General features: G+C 42.3%; 1 protein-coding gene across 1 annotated transcript in view; it reads left to right on the plus strand.

Moving 5' to 3' along the window:
* LOC126355300 (beta-alanine transporter-like) overlaps window positions 1–19,102 on the plus strand; it is a 602,272-nt gene that overhangs the window by 16,338 nt on the left and 566,832 nt on the right. The window contains exons 3-4 of the mRNA XM_050005591.1: window positions 5,267–5,424; window positions 14,296–14,464. Of these exons, the coding sequence (XP_049861548.1) occupies window positions 5,267–5,424; window positions 14,296–14,464 (327 nt within the window). The remainder of the gene's footprint in view (window positions 1–5,266; window positions 5,425–14,295; window positions 14,465–19,102) is intronic.

Here is a 19,102-nt window from a genome sequence, read left to right on the forward strand (position 1 = left end):
GCAGGTTCGAATCCTGCCTAGGGCATGGATGTGTATGATGACCTTAGTTAGGCTTAAGTAGTTCTATGGGACTGATGATCTCAGATGTTGAGTCCCATAGTGCTCAGAGCCATTTGAACCCAATCTGATCTCTTTGTAAAAATGCTAGCATGCCGCTGGACGTTTCCAAATCACGTTTCCTCTGTGGAGTCCCCATCACCAGACACAGAATTTAAGGTTGTTTGATCCAGTGTCAGCCTACCCCTTTGTTCTCGTGGTACTAAGTCGTTCATAACCTTGTCTCCAACAACGTTCGACTTTTTCGTATTGGACTGATGCAGTTGTTGCCATGAAACAGATACATTTATGTCACCGCTTGGTCGCATGCGAACACAGTTATTGCAGTTGGCTCCACCGACAATTGGCATTTCTTGCCAGGAGGACGGAAGCGACAATCTCCATGGAGTATATCAAATCAGAATTTCCAAGCAGTGCGTTCAATTAACAATATAAATATTGCAAAATTTAGGGAAAGCCTAAAGCAGCTAGACTCGGATGAAGAGTATAAGTAACCTGATGCAAACTTAAAATATAACTTATTTCACCATACATTTTAATGGTATTTGAAAATTGTTTTCCCAAGAAAATAGTGAAACATAATTCCAAGAAAACAAATAAAAAACCTTGGCTAACTAAAGGAATAAGAATACCTTGCAACAGTAAAAGAGAACTGTATCTTACAGCAAGAGGGAGTACTGACCCCGAAATTGTTCAATATGATAAAACTATTGTGCCGTACTAAGAAAAGTTAATAAAAAGTCCAGAAGCATGTGTATCATGTCTGAGATCAGTAACTCCGATAATAAAATTAAAGCAATTTGGAATATTATTGAAAGGGAAACAGGGCAACCAAGAGCACAGGAAGACTTTAGTGCCGTAAAACTGAATCACAAGTGTACTAACAAACAATCAGAAATTGAAAATATTTTCAATAATCATTTTTTAAATAGGATCTATATCTTCACGAGAAGAGGCAAGGCTTCTAATAGAAGAGTCCATACCCGTGCAGTTTGAAACAATTGTATTTCCACCAACCACTCCCTCTGAAATCAGTAAAGTAATAAACTCACTGAAAAGTAAAAGCTCTTACGGAAATGATGGCATTTCCAGCAAGATACTTAAAGTTTGTTCCCCACAGATAAGTAGGATTCTCAGCCACGTATGTAATAGTTCTTTGGAGCAGGGTGTTTTCCCCGATAGACAGAAATATGCCATTGTAAAACCATTGCATAAAAAGGGGGATACGTCGGATGTCAACAACTATCGCCCAATCTCTCTTCTGACTGCTCTATCAAACATTTTTGAGAAAGTAATGTATTCAAGAGTAGCCTCCCATATTTGTAAAAATTAAGTACTACCAAAATATCAGTTTGGTTTTCAGAAAGGCTTTTCAACAAAAAATGCTATATACGGTTTTATTGATCAAATATTAAATGCTCCGAATAACTGGACATCACACATTGGTATTTTTTGTGATCACTCAAAGGCCTTTGATTGTGTAAATCATGGAATTCTTTTAAATAAACTAAATCATTATGATTTGAGGGGGGCAGTGCACAAATGGTTTAATTCATACTTAACTGGAAGAATGCAGAAAGTTGAAATAAGTTATTCATGTAATGTTAAACAACAGCTGATTCCTCAAACTGGGGGGCTATCAAGTACGGGGTCCCACAGGGATCGGTCTTGGGTCCTTTGCTGTTCTTGATATACATTAATGACTTACCATTCCACATTGATGAAGATGCAAAGTTAGTTCTTTTTGCTGATGATACAAGTATAGTAATAACATCCGAAAACCGAGAACTAAGTCATGTAATTGTAAATGATGTTTTTCACAAAATTATTAAGTTGTTCTCAGCAAACGGACTCTCTTTAAATTTTGATGAAACGCAGTATATACAGCTCCGTACAGTAAATGGCATAACTCCAGTAATAAATGTAGACATTGAACAGAAGTCTGTAGCTAAGGCAGAATTTTCAAAACTTTTAGGAGTGGCTCTTGATGAGAGGTTAAACTGGAAGCAACACATTGATGGTCTGTTGCCTTCTGAGTTCAGCTACGTATGCTATTAGGGTTATTGCAAATTTTGGTGACAAGAATCTCAATAAATTAGCTTACTATGCCTACTTTCATTCACTGCTTTCGTATGGCATCATATTCTGGGGTAATTCATCGTTGAGTAGAAAAGTATTCATTGCTCAAAAACGTGTAATCAGAATAATTGCTGGAGCTCACCCACAGTCATCCTGCAGACATCTATTTAAGGATGTAGGGATCCTCACAGTAACCTCACAGTATATATATTCACTTATGAAATTTGTTGTTAATAATCCAACCCAGTTCAAAAGTAATAGCAGTGTGCATAGCTATAACACCAGGAGAAAGGATGATCTTCACTATGCAGAGTTAAATCTGACTTTGGCACACAAAGGGGTAATTATGCTCCCACAAAAGTCTTTGGTCACCTACCAAACAGCATCAAAAGCCTGACAGATAGTCAACCAACATTAAAAATAAATTAAAATAATTTGTAGATGACAACTCCTTTTACTCACTGGCTGAATTTTTATATATAAATTAAGGGAGGAGAAGGAAAAAAAACTAGCTTAAACATTAGTGTCATGCAATATTTTGTGTAATGTAATATCTTATACAGACATCTTTTATTAACCTGACACGTTCCACATCATTACGAAGTGTCGTATTCATGATCTATGGAACAAATATTAATCTAATCTAATCTAACCTCCACTGACATTCTCCTGCGTCCGGATTCAACCTAGTTCCCCAGAACAGAGAACAAAACAGTTGTGTGGCATATCGGGCTCTATGTTCGTGGCGGGGAGCAGTTCTGATCCGGACCCTTGTGCCTTTTTCCAGTATATGGTTTCTGTCCAATGGATAGGTTGTCACACTGTCGTCCACTTTTTGCGAATATGCTGTATCTCGTCTTTACTCGTCAAGGAGTTGGATGATGTATAGAAATCCTTTACTGTTTCATTCCTGTTACCTTGTTTTTGGTAAAATTGACAAAAAAAGTGGTGAGTTAACCGGTCGTCGTGGAATTCTCCGTCCCGTTTCAGATGTATCTTAACACAGTTCATTTCATTTTTTTTTAAGTAATGGTAAAATAAGTTGTTGCAGGGTATGACTAAATATGATACATTTTTTTTTCTTTTTAAGTGGTGGAAGTCATGTAGGATTTTGTCCCACCATGTTCCTTCCCTTTTAGAGTAGCAAGTAATTTCAGATAAATACAAATAAAAGATAAATAAAGAAAAGGCCAGTACTATGTGATAGTCCAGCGTAGTGACAGTCGGGGGAAAGGGAGGGGAGGGGGGGGGGGGAGGCATCGTGGTTAGGCCACGGCGTGCGATCCTTGCCCACCCTTCTCCACCCAGCCTTAAGTTGCCCCTGTGTCCGTTCTTTCTTGGCTTTACAAGCAAAAAAAGAAAAAAAATTAATATTGTCCAAGAACTGTAAGGTAGCAGCGGGTGGTGTGTTCCTGGTTCGCACCCCACCGGATCCAAAACTTTCAGTATTAACCTTCGCATTTAATAATAAAAAAAATTAAGAAAGACACAGAGATTCGAATCCTGGTCAGGCACAAATTTTCAACTTTTCCCATTCATTTAAACGAATTCTTCCTGACAGCTAATGTCTTTAATTCCTTTGTGTCTTGATTCGTAATGGCTGCAGGATCAAAATAACCGAAAGACACGACACCAGATGTACACTACTGGCCATTAAAATTGCTACACCACGCAGATGACGTGATACAGACGCGGAATTTAACCGACAGGAAGAAAATGCTGAGATACGCAAATTATTAGCTTTTCAGAGCATTCACACAAGGTTTGCGCCGGTGGCGACACCTACAACGTTCTGACATGAGGAAAGTTTCCAACCGATATCTCATACACAAACAGCAGTTGACGGGCGTTCCCTGGTGAAACGTTGTTGTGATGCCATCTGTAAGGAGGAGAAATGCGTTCCACCACGTTTCCGACTTTGATAAAGGTCGGATTGTAACCTATCGCGATTGCGGTTTATCGTATCGCGACATTGCTGCTCGCGTTGGTCGAGATCCAATGACTGTTAGCAGAATATGGAATCGGTAGGTTCAGGAGGGTAATACGGAACGCCGTGCTGGATCCGAACAGCCTCGTATCACTAGCAGTCGAGATGACAGGCACCTTATTCGCATGGCTGTAACGGATCGGGCAGCCACGTCTCGATCCCATCAACAGATGGGGACGTCTGCACGAGCAGTTCGACGACGTTTGCAACAGCATGGACTATCAGCTCGGAGACCATGGCTACGGTTACCCTTGACGCTCCATCACAGACACAGAGCGCCTGCGACGCTGTACTCAACGACGAAGCTGGGTGCACGAATGGAAAAACATCATCTTTTCGGATGAATCCCGGTTGTTTTTATAGCATCATGATGGTCCCATCCGTGTTTGACGACATCGCGGTGAACGCACATTGGAAGCGTTTCTTCGTCATCGCTATACTGACGTATCACCCGGCGTGATGGTGTGGGGTGCCATTGGTTACTCGTCTCGGTCACTTCTTGTTCTCATTAACGGCACTTTGAACAGTGGACGTTACATTTCAGATGTGTTACGACCCGTGGCTCTACCCTTCATGCGATCCCTGAGAAACCCTACACTTCAGCAGGATAATGCACGACCGCATGTTGCAGGTCCTGTACGGGCCTTTCTGGATACAGAAAATGTTCGACTGCTGCCCTGGCCAGCACATTCTCCAGATCTCTCACCAATTGAAAACGTCTGGTCAATGGCGGCCGAGCAACTGTCTCGTCACAATACGCCAGACGCTAATCAAGATGAACTATGGTGTCGTGTTGAAGCTGCATGGGCAGCTGTACCTGTACACGCCATCCAAGCTGTGTTTGACTCAATGCCCAGGCGTATGAAGGCCGTTATTACGGCCACAGGTGGTTGTTCTAGGTACTGATTTCTCAGAATCTATGCACCAAACTGCGTGAAAATGTAATCACATATCAGTTCTAGTATGAATACTCGTTTATCATCTGCGTTCGCTCTTGATGTAGCAATTTTAATGGCCAGTAGTGTATAATTACGGCGAGGATGGCAGCTAATGTCTTCAATTCCTTTGTGTCATGACACATTTTACAGAAAAAATCTAGGAAACGGAATATTTGTGCAGCAAGCGGTTATCCGCTGGTTGCAGGTATGGACGTCGCCCGCTGCAGTTAGCCTGCGTGGTGATGCACGTCGTCAGCAGGGTGGTGATGATGTACACAACGTCTCTGCTCCCGCTGTTCGTCGTGGCGGAGTCGCTGGTGGTGGGCGCTGCAGGCGTCATGTTGGAGTGTTCGGTATCTGTAGGTGAGTAGGGGGAAACAATGTGTTGCAGCATCGCGACAGCGACGTTTAGAAAAACCTTAAGAAGTATTTTTCATGGAAGGAATGGTAAACTACTCTGACAGAGGGCTTCTCCTGTTTCTTTACTCTTTTTTTCCTTGATAACTTTTCTCGAGCTTCCATCCGGACCACGTGCTCATATGTCTAGGAGCTTCGAGCTGAGAACTACACTCATGGCCGGCCGCGGTGGTCTCGCGGGGTGGCCAAGCGGTTCTAGGAGCGCAGTCCGGAACCATGCGTCTGCTACGGTCGCAGGTTCGAGTCCTGCCTTGGGCATGGATGTGTGTGATGTTCTTAGGTTAGTTAGGTTTAAGTAGTTCTAAGTTCTAGGGGACTAATGACCACAGCAGTTGAGTCCCATAGTGTTCAGAGCCATTTGAACTATTTGAACTACACTCATGCTCATAAATTAAGGATAATGCTGATACATGGTGAAACAACCCTCTGGTTGGCGGTTTGCGGGTTTAAATCACCTCGGGGTATGACCTTGCGGGTTCATTTGACCTGCGATCGACGCTCGGTGGCGCTGGCAGCAGTCCGCATACACAGAGGTATGTTGGTGCATTTCAGAGTAGGGGGCAGCGAGTAAGTGTGCAGACGTGTTCAGACATGCAAATGGTGTGTTGAAAATGACTCGAAGAGCACATATTGATGACGTTACGAGGGGTAGAGTACTAGGGCGACTGGAGGCTGGTCAAACACAGCAGGTGGTATCACGGGCCGTCTGTGTGCCACAAAGTGTGATCTCACGATTATGGCAACTATTCCAGCAGACAGGAAACGTGTCCAGGCGCTACAGTACGGACGTCCAGAGTGTACATCACCACAAGAAGACCGATATCTCGTCTTCAGTGCCCACAGACGGCCAAGGAGTACTGCATGTAGCCTTGTTCGGGACCTTACCGCAGCCAACGGTACAGCTGTCTCCAGACACACAGTCTACAGACGACTGAACAGACATGGTTTATTCGCCCGGAGACCTGCAAGGTGCATTCTCCTGACCCCTGGTCACAGGAGAGCCCGTAAAGCCTGGTGTCAAGAACACAGTACATGGTCATTGGAACAGTGGTCCCAGGTTATGTTCACGGACGTCCAGGTTTAGTCTGAACAGTGATTCCCGCCGGGTTTTCATCTGACGTGAACCAGGAACCAGATACCAACCCCTTAATGTCCTTGAAACGGACCTATATGAAGGTCGTGGTTTGATGGTGTGTGATGGTTTTATGATAGATGCACATACACCCCTGCATGTCTTTGACAGGGGAACTGTAAGAGATCAGGTGTATTGGGGCGTCATTTTCCACCAGTATGTCCGCCTTTTCAGGGGTGCGTGTAGTGGATCCCACATACCTCCTCATGGATGATAACGCACGGCGCCACCGAGCTGCCATCGTGCAAGAGTACATCGGAACAGAAGATATCAGGTGAATGGAGAGGCCTGCCTGTTCTCCAGACCTAAACCCTCCTCTGGGACGACCTATTGCTACACGTCTTCAGACCCCTAGGACTCTGCAGGATCTCCTACAGGCACTGGTGCAAGAATGGGACGCTATACCCCAGCAGCTACTCGACTACCTGATCCAGAGTATATCAACCCGTTGTACGACCTGTGTACCTGTACATGGTGACCATATCCCATATTGATGTGGGGGTACATGCGCAGGAAACAGAGGCGTTTTGTAGCACATGTATTTCGGAGCGGTTTTCTCAACTTATCATCAATACCGTGGATTTACAGATCTGTGTCGTGTGTGTTCCATATGTGCCTATGCTATTAGCGACAGTTTTGTCTAGTGCCACAGTGTGTGGCACCGCATTCTGCAATTATCCTTAATTTATGAGCCTGAGTGTAGTTGGCGAGGCACTGAATGTCGTCTAAACGCTACTGCTGCCCTTATGTGGCCAAGCTACCTTCTGCGATAACACTGCTACTCACTGCGGTGCCTTATATGGTAATTTTATCGTTGGGAGCCCGCTTGAGCCTTCCAGTGGCTGGGTTACAAGCTGTGTTCAGCTGCAGAGTGATATTTATTAAGGGTGTTGTCAGTCTTTTATGACGCTACTCCAGAAAGTATTTGTCTATTTAATGACAGATGTCTCGTCGAATGCAATTCAGTGTACGTTTTCCGTTTCCTGCTGTCGGTGGTTTCTCAGGATACCGCAGGCGGTAACACCTCTTGTGTTCCACAGACGCGCTGTTTAATGGTACGCACAGTTTGTCTGAAGTAAATATGTCCACAACCAGACGCCTTGCGTTGGAAGGCTTACATCGTCTTTCACAGGCCTCAAGAGCTGTCGAATTTTTGCTGGAGCCATGAAGACCGAAACGATTTTATGCCCCTTTAGGAACCGGTGAATATTTCCTGTTGCTGAAGCACAGAACGACAATAACTAAAACTTTTTCTCTTCTCTTCAGGTGTCTTTTTGCTTATGTTTCTCCAGAAAGATGGCTTTCCAAATCTTTTACTGCAGCCGTTCTCCTTCAATACGTTGCGTACCTGGTTGAGCACCTTTCACTGGTTACCAGCTCTTGAAACGAGCTCCGCACAATGTACCATTGTACTCAGCATAGAGCGTTTCTGCTTTGGGTGATGGTAGCTGGTACCTTTCAGATACCGGTCGGTGTGAGTGGTTTTCTTCACTCTCGCTTCTTACATTCGTTTTTATGTGTATTGTACAGATCACTGATATTTCTGCTCCATGTTTGATCTATCTCTAAACGGGTATTGTTCATTATTAATTTCATTCTTCTATCTTTACTTTTTCCATCGATATCCTGTGTTACCATAGCCTTTCTCTCCGCTCGTTCACATTTTTACTTCTTAGTAGCTGCTTAATGTCTGTGTACCTTTACCATACTGACATCAGTACACGATCCACTCCTCGTCAGAACTTCTACCGTTTGGATTCTTCTTTCGTTTCTCGTGCTATGGTCCCAGTTGTGCTTGCACGCAAGGTGAGTCCCAGCACGACATAAAAACCTTCAGACACAGATCATCGCTTCTGGCGAGTGTGTGGACATAAATTAAGCTGTAATACAATCAGCGCTTTTTGCAACTGCCCTTGCACCTGCACTGCAAGGAAAGTACCTTCACACCAGCCCAGATAATTGTAGCGCGAAGTGTTCAATCGCTGGTACGTTCTGTTGATGAAACCGTTCGATGCGGGCCAGACTCTTCGATATCAGGCTACAACAGCGCATTGTTCACGCTTGTCTTTGGTTTTGTTTCTGGCAGAATTATCAATGTAAGCCATTAAATAGGTCGTTTCCATCATAATGATAACAGTTTTAAGGTAACATATTGTTTCACTCGTGATAAAGGTACAAGTACTAACCTGCAGTACCTGCGTTGTTATAATGTGCTGTGCAGTGTCCCTCAACATGCATGCGTGTCTGGTGCAACACACACTGCAGTGGTGATCAGCAGTAAGAAATGTGGACTAAACTATGTCTCCATTGTGCATTGGGGTCAACGCTCACGTGGCCCAGACGGTCGAGGCGACCGCCAGCGTAAAGTGAGAGATCCGCGTTCGAGTCCCGGCGCGACACAAGTTTTCATTGTCACCAATGCACACCGCACCCATAGTTTAATCCTATTCGCAAATGCAGTATGAGTCGCTGAGAGCCAAAGTGGTAGAATTCAATTTTTCGCACGTTACGATGGAGCTGAATACCTGAGAAGGAATACGCTGTGTTTTAATCTCCGTAACTGCGATTTATTTATGAAACATAAATATGATGTCATACAATTAATGTGAGTTTGCAGTTTTTGCTCCCATTATGCACTGGCTGTAACTTGTGCCCAGAAATGTTGCACCAAATCTAACTTTCCTATCTGAAACTGTGGTGCCGCTACATTATTCCCCTTTTTGGAAAGACCCTGTCCCAGGGTCGACCCTAAAATAGCTCTTAACTTGTCTGGGACAGCACCTATTTCATATTTCCTTACTGCTAGAAAACGTAAATGTGACCTAGTGCCCATAAAACACATTACATGAAACAAAACGTAAAAATTCCGTACTGGAGGACCACTGTCCGATCAACCCCTTACCTAGTCACCTCACGCCCTCGGTATCCAATGCACTGGGACTTCGACTACCCTTGGTTCCCTTTTGGAATTAGCTCTCCACCTGATCAGAAAGTAACAACACACAACAAAGTTAAGGATGTGATGACACTTGGCACAGAGGTGCTCAAAATGATTGTTATTTGCCGTTTTCTTTCCCTATACTGAGCGACATGTTCAACAATCTGTTCGGCTGAAATGCACCCCTCTTACCAAAAAATGAACTGGTTTACGGATCTCAATCCATCATTTAATAATGTGATGTTCATGTAATACACAGTGATTTTTACAAGTTCAAGACCTCTTGTGAGGTAATACATCACACATACACTCCTGGAAATTGAAATAAGAACACCGTGAATTCATTGTCCCAGGAAGGGGAAACTTTATTGACACATTCCTGGGGTCAGATACATCACATGATCACACTGACAGAACCACAGGCACATAGACACAGGCAACAGAGCATGCACAATGTCGGCACTAGTACAGTGTATATCCACCTTTCGCAGCAATGCAGGCTGCTATTCTCCCATGGAGACGATCGTAGAGATGCTGGATGTAGTCCTGTGGAACGGCTTGCCATGCCATTTCCACCTGGCGCCTCAGTTGGACCAGCGTTCGTGCTGGACGTGCAGACCGCGTGAGACGACGCTTCATCCAGTCCCAAACATGCTCAATGGGGGACAGATCCGGTGATCTTGCTGGCCAGGGTAGTTGACTTACACCTTCTAGAGCACGTTGGGTGGCACGGGATACATGCGGACGTGCATTGTCCTGTTGGAACAGCAGTTCCCTTGCCGGTCTAGGAATGGTAGAACGAAGGGTTCGATGACGGTTTGGATGTACCGTGCACTATTCAGTGTCCCCTCGACGATCACCAGAGGTGTACGGCCAGTGTAGGAGATCGCTTCCCACACCATGATGCCGGGTATGGCCCTGTGTGCCTCGGTCGTATGCAGTCCTGATTGTTGCGCTCACCTGCACGGCGCCAAACACGCATACGACCATCATTGGCACCAAGGCAGAAGCGACTCTCATCGCTGAAGACGACACGTCTCCATTCGTCCCTCCATTCACGCCTGTCGCGACACCACTGGTGGCGGGCTGCACGATGTTGGGGCGTGAGCGGAAGACGGCCTAACGGTGTGCGGGACCGTAGCCCAGCTTCATGGAGACGGTTGCGAATGGTCCTCGCCGATACCCCAGGAGCAACAGTGTCCCTAATTTGCTGGGAAGTGGCGGTGCGGTCCCCTACGGCACTGCGTAGGATCCTACGGTCTTGGCGTGCATCCGTGCGTCGCTGCGGTCCAGTCCCAGGTCGACGGGCACGTGCACCTTCCGCCGACCACTGGCGACAACATCGATGTACTGTGGAGACCTCACGCCCCACGTGTTGAGCAATTCGGCGGTACGTCCACCCAGCCTCCCGCATGCCCACTATACGCCCTCGCTCAAAGTCCGTCAACTGCACATACGGTTCACGTCCACGCTGTCGCGGCATGCTACCAGTGTTAAAGACTGCGATGGAGCTCCGTATGCCACGGCAAACTGGCTGACACTGACGGCGGCGGTGCACAAATGCTGCGCAGCTAGCGCCATTCGACGGCCAACACCGCGGTTCCTGGTGTGTCCGCTGTGCCGTGCGTGTGATCATTGCTTGTACAGCCCTCTCGCAGTGTCCGGAGCAAGTATGGTGGGTCTGACACACCGGTGTCAATGTGTTCTTTTTTCCATTTCCAGGAGTGTAAATCAGTTTGTACATACATTTTATAAGGATGCGGAGAGACGATCTGGTAATGATGGCCCATTGCTCTCACCATCATAAGCTTTTAGTTCCCTTTTGTTTAGCCACAAGCACTGGCAATTATTCCGTTGGTAGAACACCATTGGTTCGCTTTGTCAGTGTCTTGCGTGTGCGACATTAAACGAACAAAGCAAACAACATTTTAGTACAAACGTTATACGCAAAGCATGTAATTAAATAATACACTTTAGTGCCTGACTGGTGTGTTGGTCAAGCAGGAACTAAGTATGGTGCATTTAGCTAATATATGGAAAACCATATATTCCTCACTCCAAGCTGAGCGACCTTAAGTTTGATTTTAGAAGTTCACCATTGGGAACAAAGATTTGATACATTTTTTAACGACACTGACTCTCTTCTCAGTGGGGACTGACGGCATCGATAACTAGTCGTTTCGCAAATTCATCGCGTTTATATTAATAATGGTAATGAATGACTAACATCCGTTTGTTACTTACTTTGTGACGTTTCTGCAGTCACTTAGCAAAAGTTTTTAATAACGTTTTCTAGATAAATCTACTTTAAAAGCCTCATAAAACTAATTTTCATGTAACTCTCCACTGAGTGTCTTTAACATTAGTTAGCCTTCTAACTCTCTCTCTCTCTTATACGAATACACGAGGCAATATTAACTGTACTACTTAGAAGACAGCTTAACGAAAGGTGAATTACATTTGTAGCATTTGTAGATTTGAATAAACCTTTTGACAATGCTTGGTGGAATACTCGCTCTGAATTTCTGAAAGTAGCAGGGGTAAAATACAGGAAGTGAAAGGTTGTTTACAACTTGTACAGAAAGTAGAAGGCAGTTCAAATGGCTCTGAGCACTATGGGACTTAACATCTGAGCTCCTTCAGTCCTCTAGAACTTAGAACTACTTAAACCTAAGTAACCTAAGGGCATCACACACATCCATGCCCGAAGCAGGACTCGAACCTGGGACGGTAGCAGTCGCGCAGTTCCTGACTGTAGCGCCTAGAACCGCTTGGCCAACGCGGCCGGCAGACGGCAGTTATAAGAGACGAGGTGCATGAAAAGGAAGTAATGGTTGAGAAGGAAGTGAGACATTGCTGTAGCCCATCGCCGATGTTATTCAGTCTGTACAATCAGCAATCAGTAAAGTAAACCAACGAAAAATTTGCTGTAGGAATTAAATTTCAGGGAGCAGAAATAAAAACTTTGAAGTGTGCCGATGATATTGTAATTCTATTAGAGACAGCAAAGGATTTGCAAGAGGAGTTGAACGGAATTGACGAGGAGGATATAGGATTAATATCAACAAAAGCATGGCAAGGATAATGGAATACAGTCGAACTAAATCAGGTGATACTCAGGGAATTATATTAGGAAACGAGACACTTATAGATGGGTTTCATTATATGGCAGAAAAATGACGGATGATGGCAGAAGTAGGGGTTAAAAAATCTAGACTGTCAACGGCAAGCTTTCTGAAGAAGAGACATTTTTAACATCAAATATGCGTTCAAGTGTTAGGAAGTCTTTTCTGGAAGTATCTGTGTGGAATGCAGCTATGAATGGAAGTGAAACGTGGACAATAAACAGTTTAAATCAGAACAGAGGGTCTTGAAAGGTGGTGTTACAGAAGAATGATGAAGGACAGATGATCTGATCCCGTAACCAATGAAGAAGTGCTGAATCGAAATAGAGAGAAAAAAATTTATGACGGAACGTGATTGGAAGAAAAGATTAGCTGACAGGACACATTATGAGACATCAAGGGATCACCAATTTAGTATTGGAGGGACGTGTGGGAGGTAAAAATTGTAGAGGAAGACCAAGAGAAGAATACAGTAAGAAGATTTAAGAAGATTCACAAGGATGTAAGTTGCAGCAGTTATTCGGAGATGAATACTTGCGACTTCATATAACAAATTAAAAGAATGTTGCATAAGTAACGTCTGTCATACACTGAAGAATCATCATTCTTTCATACCTTAGAACTGCTGTGTTTAGTCACTATTAGTGCTGAGTTATTTTTACATTCCATAATTTAATATTTCTTTACACGACAAAAAACAAAAACAAAAAATAACACTTTAGTACACGCATCATACGCAAAATACGTAAATAAATAATACACTTTTCTTGACTAGCTAATTTGGCTGAAGGGGAAACTAAGGACTGTACAGTACACTAAAATATGCAGCAGCACAAAATGGCACTCTAACAAAATCACATACGGCTAAGGGTATGCTCAATCTGAAGCAGGTTCTGATTTATTCTGTATCCTTGGTTTCCTTTGAACTAACTTAACTCTGTTAGCTGTAGGGAGCCGCTTACCTCCAAACTCCATCGTGGTACTGACGCATAAAGATCGTAGTGAGAAGTAAAAAAAAAGTTCTGGATACTGCTAGTTTAGATTTGTAGACACACTCTAAACAATTTAGCCACAAGTATGAAAATATGTCGCAAAACATATGTCCCTAACCCCCTGAACCAATTTCAGTATGTCAAATGACTACTTCGAATTATAAGAGCACAACTTTCATCACTTTGAAAACACGCAGTTTCATGTTGTGACGTGTGAGATGAGTGCGTAGAAATTTGCCTGTAATCGCATTATAATAACAATACGCACAAGGTTCCTGTCAGCTGCTTTATGTTCTCTAAAGCCGTTTTTATTTTTGTGCTTTGTTGGTAATATGAAATTTCTCCGAGGCAATTTATATGATCCCTTCATTATATGTTAATCTGGGCGAACTCTGGTTTTGGTCCTATAATATTTTTCTCTATAAATGTAATGTATATGTTATGTAACCTTAAGCTGTATGTGGACTCAGTATTATTCATTTATTTGTTGTTATGCTAAGTGTTGCATTTTATTTGTAAATGTTAGTGTACACGGTAATATGGAAGTGTATCAAGTGAAATAACTTAAAATAAAAAAGCGTGACATTTTAGATTTTGTAATTAAATAAGATGCTGATTTTGATATTTCAGGGACGGAATTGACGGATATCAGAAACCGCTCTTGTGTCAATTGCATGGCATACGTTGGTATACCTATAGGATTGGTGTCCGCCTGCTTGTGTGTTCAGATATTTCCAGGCTGGAAGCACTCCTTGCTTTTTGCAGTACTGTGCTGCCTTGTATTACTACTCTTCTGCAGGTAAGATGATGGGTATATACGAAGGCCTGTTGATAGGCGATTTGAAATTTAATAATACGAGTAAGTTGAAAACGTAAGTAATATCAGACTTACTTGTTGTTGCAGAGGTATCAATCGATATGCGATATCGATGCCTCTTCCTATGTGCGTGTAATAAATGGTACTACCTCTTCTGTAACCCTTTGTTTTGTGGACAATGTATTGTGGTGCATCTCTCAAGGAACGTCGAGCACCCTTTCTCGTGCTGATGTCAGTTGCTACGTGTTGTGGCATGACATCGAAATCGTTGACGAGCCGTTATTATTCATGACCGCTGAAATGTCACCGACGCGCACATATCTCTCAATGGGGTTTCACATGTTATCTGATTAAAAGTATCCGGAGACATACTGAAGCCGGTTCAGTCTTGTCTTGACTTGTCCTACTTCGCAGTAAGTCTTGTAATTTATTTATTGGGGTTTTCGTGGTCCTTTTTGTAGTATGCCGCCGGGTGCAGCGATCTGGATGTGTCACTGCTACCAAAAAAATCCTGCTATTGTTTTACTTTGTAACGACAATGCTATTTTGTAAATATTTCTGATCATATTTAGGCATTAGCAAGATACACAACCTGGCCCCAAGCAACATAGTTCATTGTTATTGAAACCTGGTTGGTAGGTACTCAGAGAGCGCACAGGATAAGGTTATGATTCTGGATGGGCCTGTAAACAGTTACTGTGAGTTGCACAATCAAACACACAACTTTATTTTTCTAGGAACCACTTGTTTACACATTGTTTTAAAAGATCAGAATTAGACAATACGGCTGAAGGCCTAGTTAAAGAAAACTTGAGATGCTTTCTTGGCTGAAGGCCCAACACCACATCAAAAACAAGAATGGGTCAAGGCCCGGCTTAGATATCAAAAACAATTAAAAACAGAAGGTAAAAATTTAAAAAAAACATACAATTGAAAAGAATTAGCGGCTGAAGGCCTACACTACACATCTGAAGGACAACTATAATTAAAACACATTAATAAACATTTTTTTCTAACCAAGAAGTTTCTTTTTAAAGTTACAACAGAATGGCCAAAAGCCTAATTAAAGAAATATTAACTTACGCCTGAAGGCCAGAAACAAATTTGAAAAAACTGCTGAATGCCTGAAAAACAAGTCAGACAAACAATTTAAAATAAAACCCTTCCTTCTTATAAAAATTTTTTTCCTTTCAAGAATACACACAGCTGAAGGCCTTACAAAAGGGGTACATGTAAATACTCGGCTGGAGGACAATCGTAACAATTTCAGATGGAACAAATCTTTTAGAAAAAAAAAATTTAAATAAAATCAACATTCAAAATTTTAATTTAACACGACTGAGAGCCTTTACGTAAAATTAAAAAAAGAAACTGAATTAATACATGGACAAAAGCCTCGCTTCAAACTAAAATGAAAATCACAATCTAAAACAAACAGAACAAGTTGTGCTCAGAAGTGTTCCAAGTGTCGGCCTGAGAAGGTAGCTCGACCGTAAGATGAGATGAGAGAGACAGCCAAGAGCAGGCAAGCCAGCAACTTAGTGACGCCAGTAAATTGAACAAGAAACGGGACGGCAGTACCGCAAAGACAAAATGTCAAGTAATAAACAGCACGAACACGAGCCGCACACGGCTCAATTGTGTATTGTTTTAATATTCTTAATATGGAGTGCGTGTGATGAGCAATCAATGCACCATTTATTCACACGCCATACAACGGACTGCGTCGATTATTTAAGATGGCCTACATTAAAATTTAGTTAAATAATTTTATGATGTTAAACTTCCTAGTCTTTTCTAACATACAAGGACCAGACATGTGATTTAATAAGTTGTCAGAAAAAGTTCTGGCTAGCTAACGTAAAATACTACCAGAGATTTTATTATCTGCTTTGTACTGAACTTTAAAGTAAACATACAGCTGTCGCTATTAATATCTTTGTGGTTCGTATCGAAATGTTCACACTAAAAATTCTGATTACAATCATTTTTTAAACTTTTCGGCCTATTTAGTTGAAAGTAACTTCTGAATGAATTCTCATTAATGAGCGGTAATTTCCGAGAATGAATGAATCTCGTAGTCCCGGGGTCCAAACGATACATATCGAACTTGCGATCTTAAATCTCTAATGGCGGTCGTTATGGGTATGTTTACGGTGGTCGCTGCAGCAACGACAAAAGAAGAGCGTTACAAAAATACTTATAATTGCAAAGAAGATGACTTACCTCACTCATCGTCGGTGTTGTAATCATGTGAAAGTCCATTATGGTGGTCTGGATGAATAATTTAGAAGAGTCGAACCAAGTATTCTTCGTGATACTCATTCGTTTTCCTCGCTGTCTGAATTGAAACTGTAAACGGTATTTCAGCATCGAAACTGTGCTTACGAAGTTTTACACACTTCGAACCACCACAGTCTACTTAGTCCCTTCTTTTCTCGTCCGGTGGTACTCCATATTTGCTACAAAAAGTCGAACAATTTTCTTCGCTGGATAAACACAGAATTAGATTTTTCCATGTGAGAGACTCCGCCGAAGAAACGTCAAGAACACGAGACATTCCACTCACAAAAGACATAGATCGTCTGGGATTCCCTAGCAACTCAAAAATAATTCATGGAGGTATTAATTTAGATCAACTACGGGACGACGGAAAACAGATAAAAATGACGATCACAAATAATTGATCATAACGCCCGTCACCAGAGTCGCATGATGGATTTACGATCGCATGTTCGATATGTATCGTTTGGACCACTCGACATCGATAGGCAATCATTCAGTTAATTAGTATTTCTCTCTCCCCACAGTTTCAACTTTGCGAAGTAATTATTTCGCAAGATGAAATTATTGCCGACTTGGCAGAGGGATATCTTAGGTTAAAGAACTTACACTGTTTAAAATAAATTTTGTTGTATTTTCAATATTATCTTTACACAGAACGGATGTATAAAACTTTTACTGAAATCTCGATTAAAATGCCTGAAATCAAATGAATAACCATATATTAGCAACAAGAGCGATCAAAAAGTTAAGTATGCGAGAAAAACACGTGAGCTAATAATGTCGTGTAGTAGGCTATATAGACCGCAACAAATTACGAAATGTCATTCTTTTATTCATTTACTTACTACTCTTACAGACTTCATTGTATTTAAATACTATAGAACTTAAATATTTCATTTTGTTACTAAAAAATAATAAAGGCAGATTAAAGTACGTTACCTGCAGCTGGCGAAAATACGAGAGTGGTTTCAATATTACTGGACATTAATATCAGGGTGTTTCACTGAACGTCTTTGTCGCAGCCTGAACTGTGCTGTGAACACTTTAAATAAGGTGTTTAAATGTCTGTGAAGGTATGGTAGCCCATTCTTCCTCAAGGACCGAAAGCAGTGAAAATAGTAATTTAGCACACGAGTGTCCGTAGCAAAGTTAACCTTCTAAGTCATCCCAAAGGTGTTCTATTGGGTTCAGCTAGGGCTCAAGGAGAGCCCAGTCAATATCAGGAATGTTATTGTCTATAAACCATGTTTACGTATCAGGGGGTCCAATCCTCAGAATGCATTGTTGTTGTTGTGGTCTTCAGTCCAGAGACTGGTTCGATGCAGCTCTCCATGCTCCTCCATTCTGTGCAAGCTTCTTCATCTCCCAGTACTTACTGCAACCTACGTCCTTCTGAATCTGGTTAGTTTATTCATCTCTTGTTCTCTCTCTACGATTTTTACCCTCCACACTGCCTAAAATACTAAACCGGTGATCCCCTGATGCCTCAGAATATGCCCTACCAACCGATCCCTTCTTCTAGTCAAGTTGCGACACAAATTTCTCTTCTCTCGAATTCTATTCAATTCCTATTCGTTAGTTATGTATGTTATCTACCATCTACTCTTCATCATTCTTCTGTAGAACCATATTTCGAAATGTACTATTCTCTTCATGTCTAAAATATTTACCGTCCACGTTTCACTACCATACATGGCAATACACCATACAAATACTTTCAGAAACGACTTCCTGACAATTAAATCTTTACTCGATGTTAACAAATTTCTCTTTCCTTGCCATTGCCAATCTATATTTTATATCCTCTCTACTTCGACCATCATCAGTTATTTTGCTTTCCAAATAGCAAAACTCCTTTACTACTTTGTCTCTTTTACTAATCTAATTCCAATGGCATCAATTCTACTACATTCCATTATTCTCGTTTTGCTTCTGTTGATGTTCATCTCATATCCTCCTTTGAAGACACTGTCCATTCCGTTCAACGGCTCTTCCAAACCGTTTGCTGTCTCTGACAGAATTGCAATGTCATCGGCGAACCTCAAAGTTTTATTTCTTCTCCATACATTTTAATTCCTACTCCGAATTTTTCTTTTGTTTCCTTTAGTGCTTGCTCAATATACAGTTTGAATAACATCGGGGATAGGCTACAACCCTGTCTTACTCCCTTCCCAACCACTGCTTCCATTTCATGCCCCTCGACTCTTATAACCGCCATCTGGTCTCTGTACAAATTGTAAATAGCCTTTCGCTCCCTGTATTTTGCCCCTACCACCAACAGAATTTGAAGAGAGTATTCCAGTCAATATTGTCAATAGCATTCTCTAAGTCTAC

This window comes from Schistocerca gregaria, chromosome 3 (genome assembly GCF_023897955.1).
Source record: "Schistocerca gregaria isolate iqSchGreg1 chromosome 3, iqSchGreg1.2, whole genome shotgun sequence".
Classification (NCBI taxonomy): Eukaryota; Metazoa; Arthropoda; class Insecta; order Orthoptera; family Acrididae; genus Schistocerca; species Schistocerca gregaria.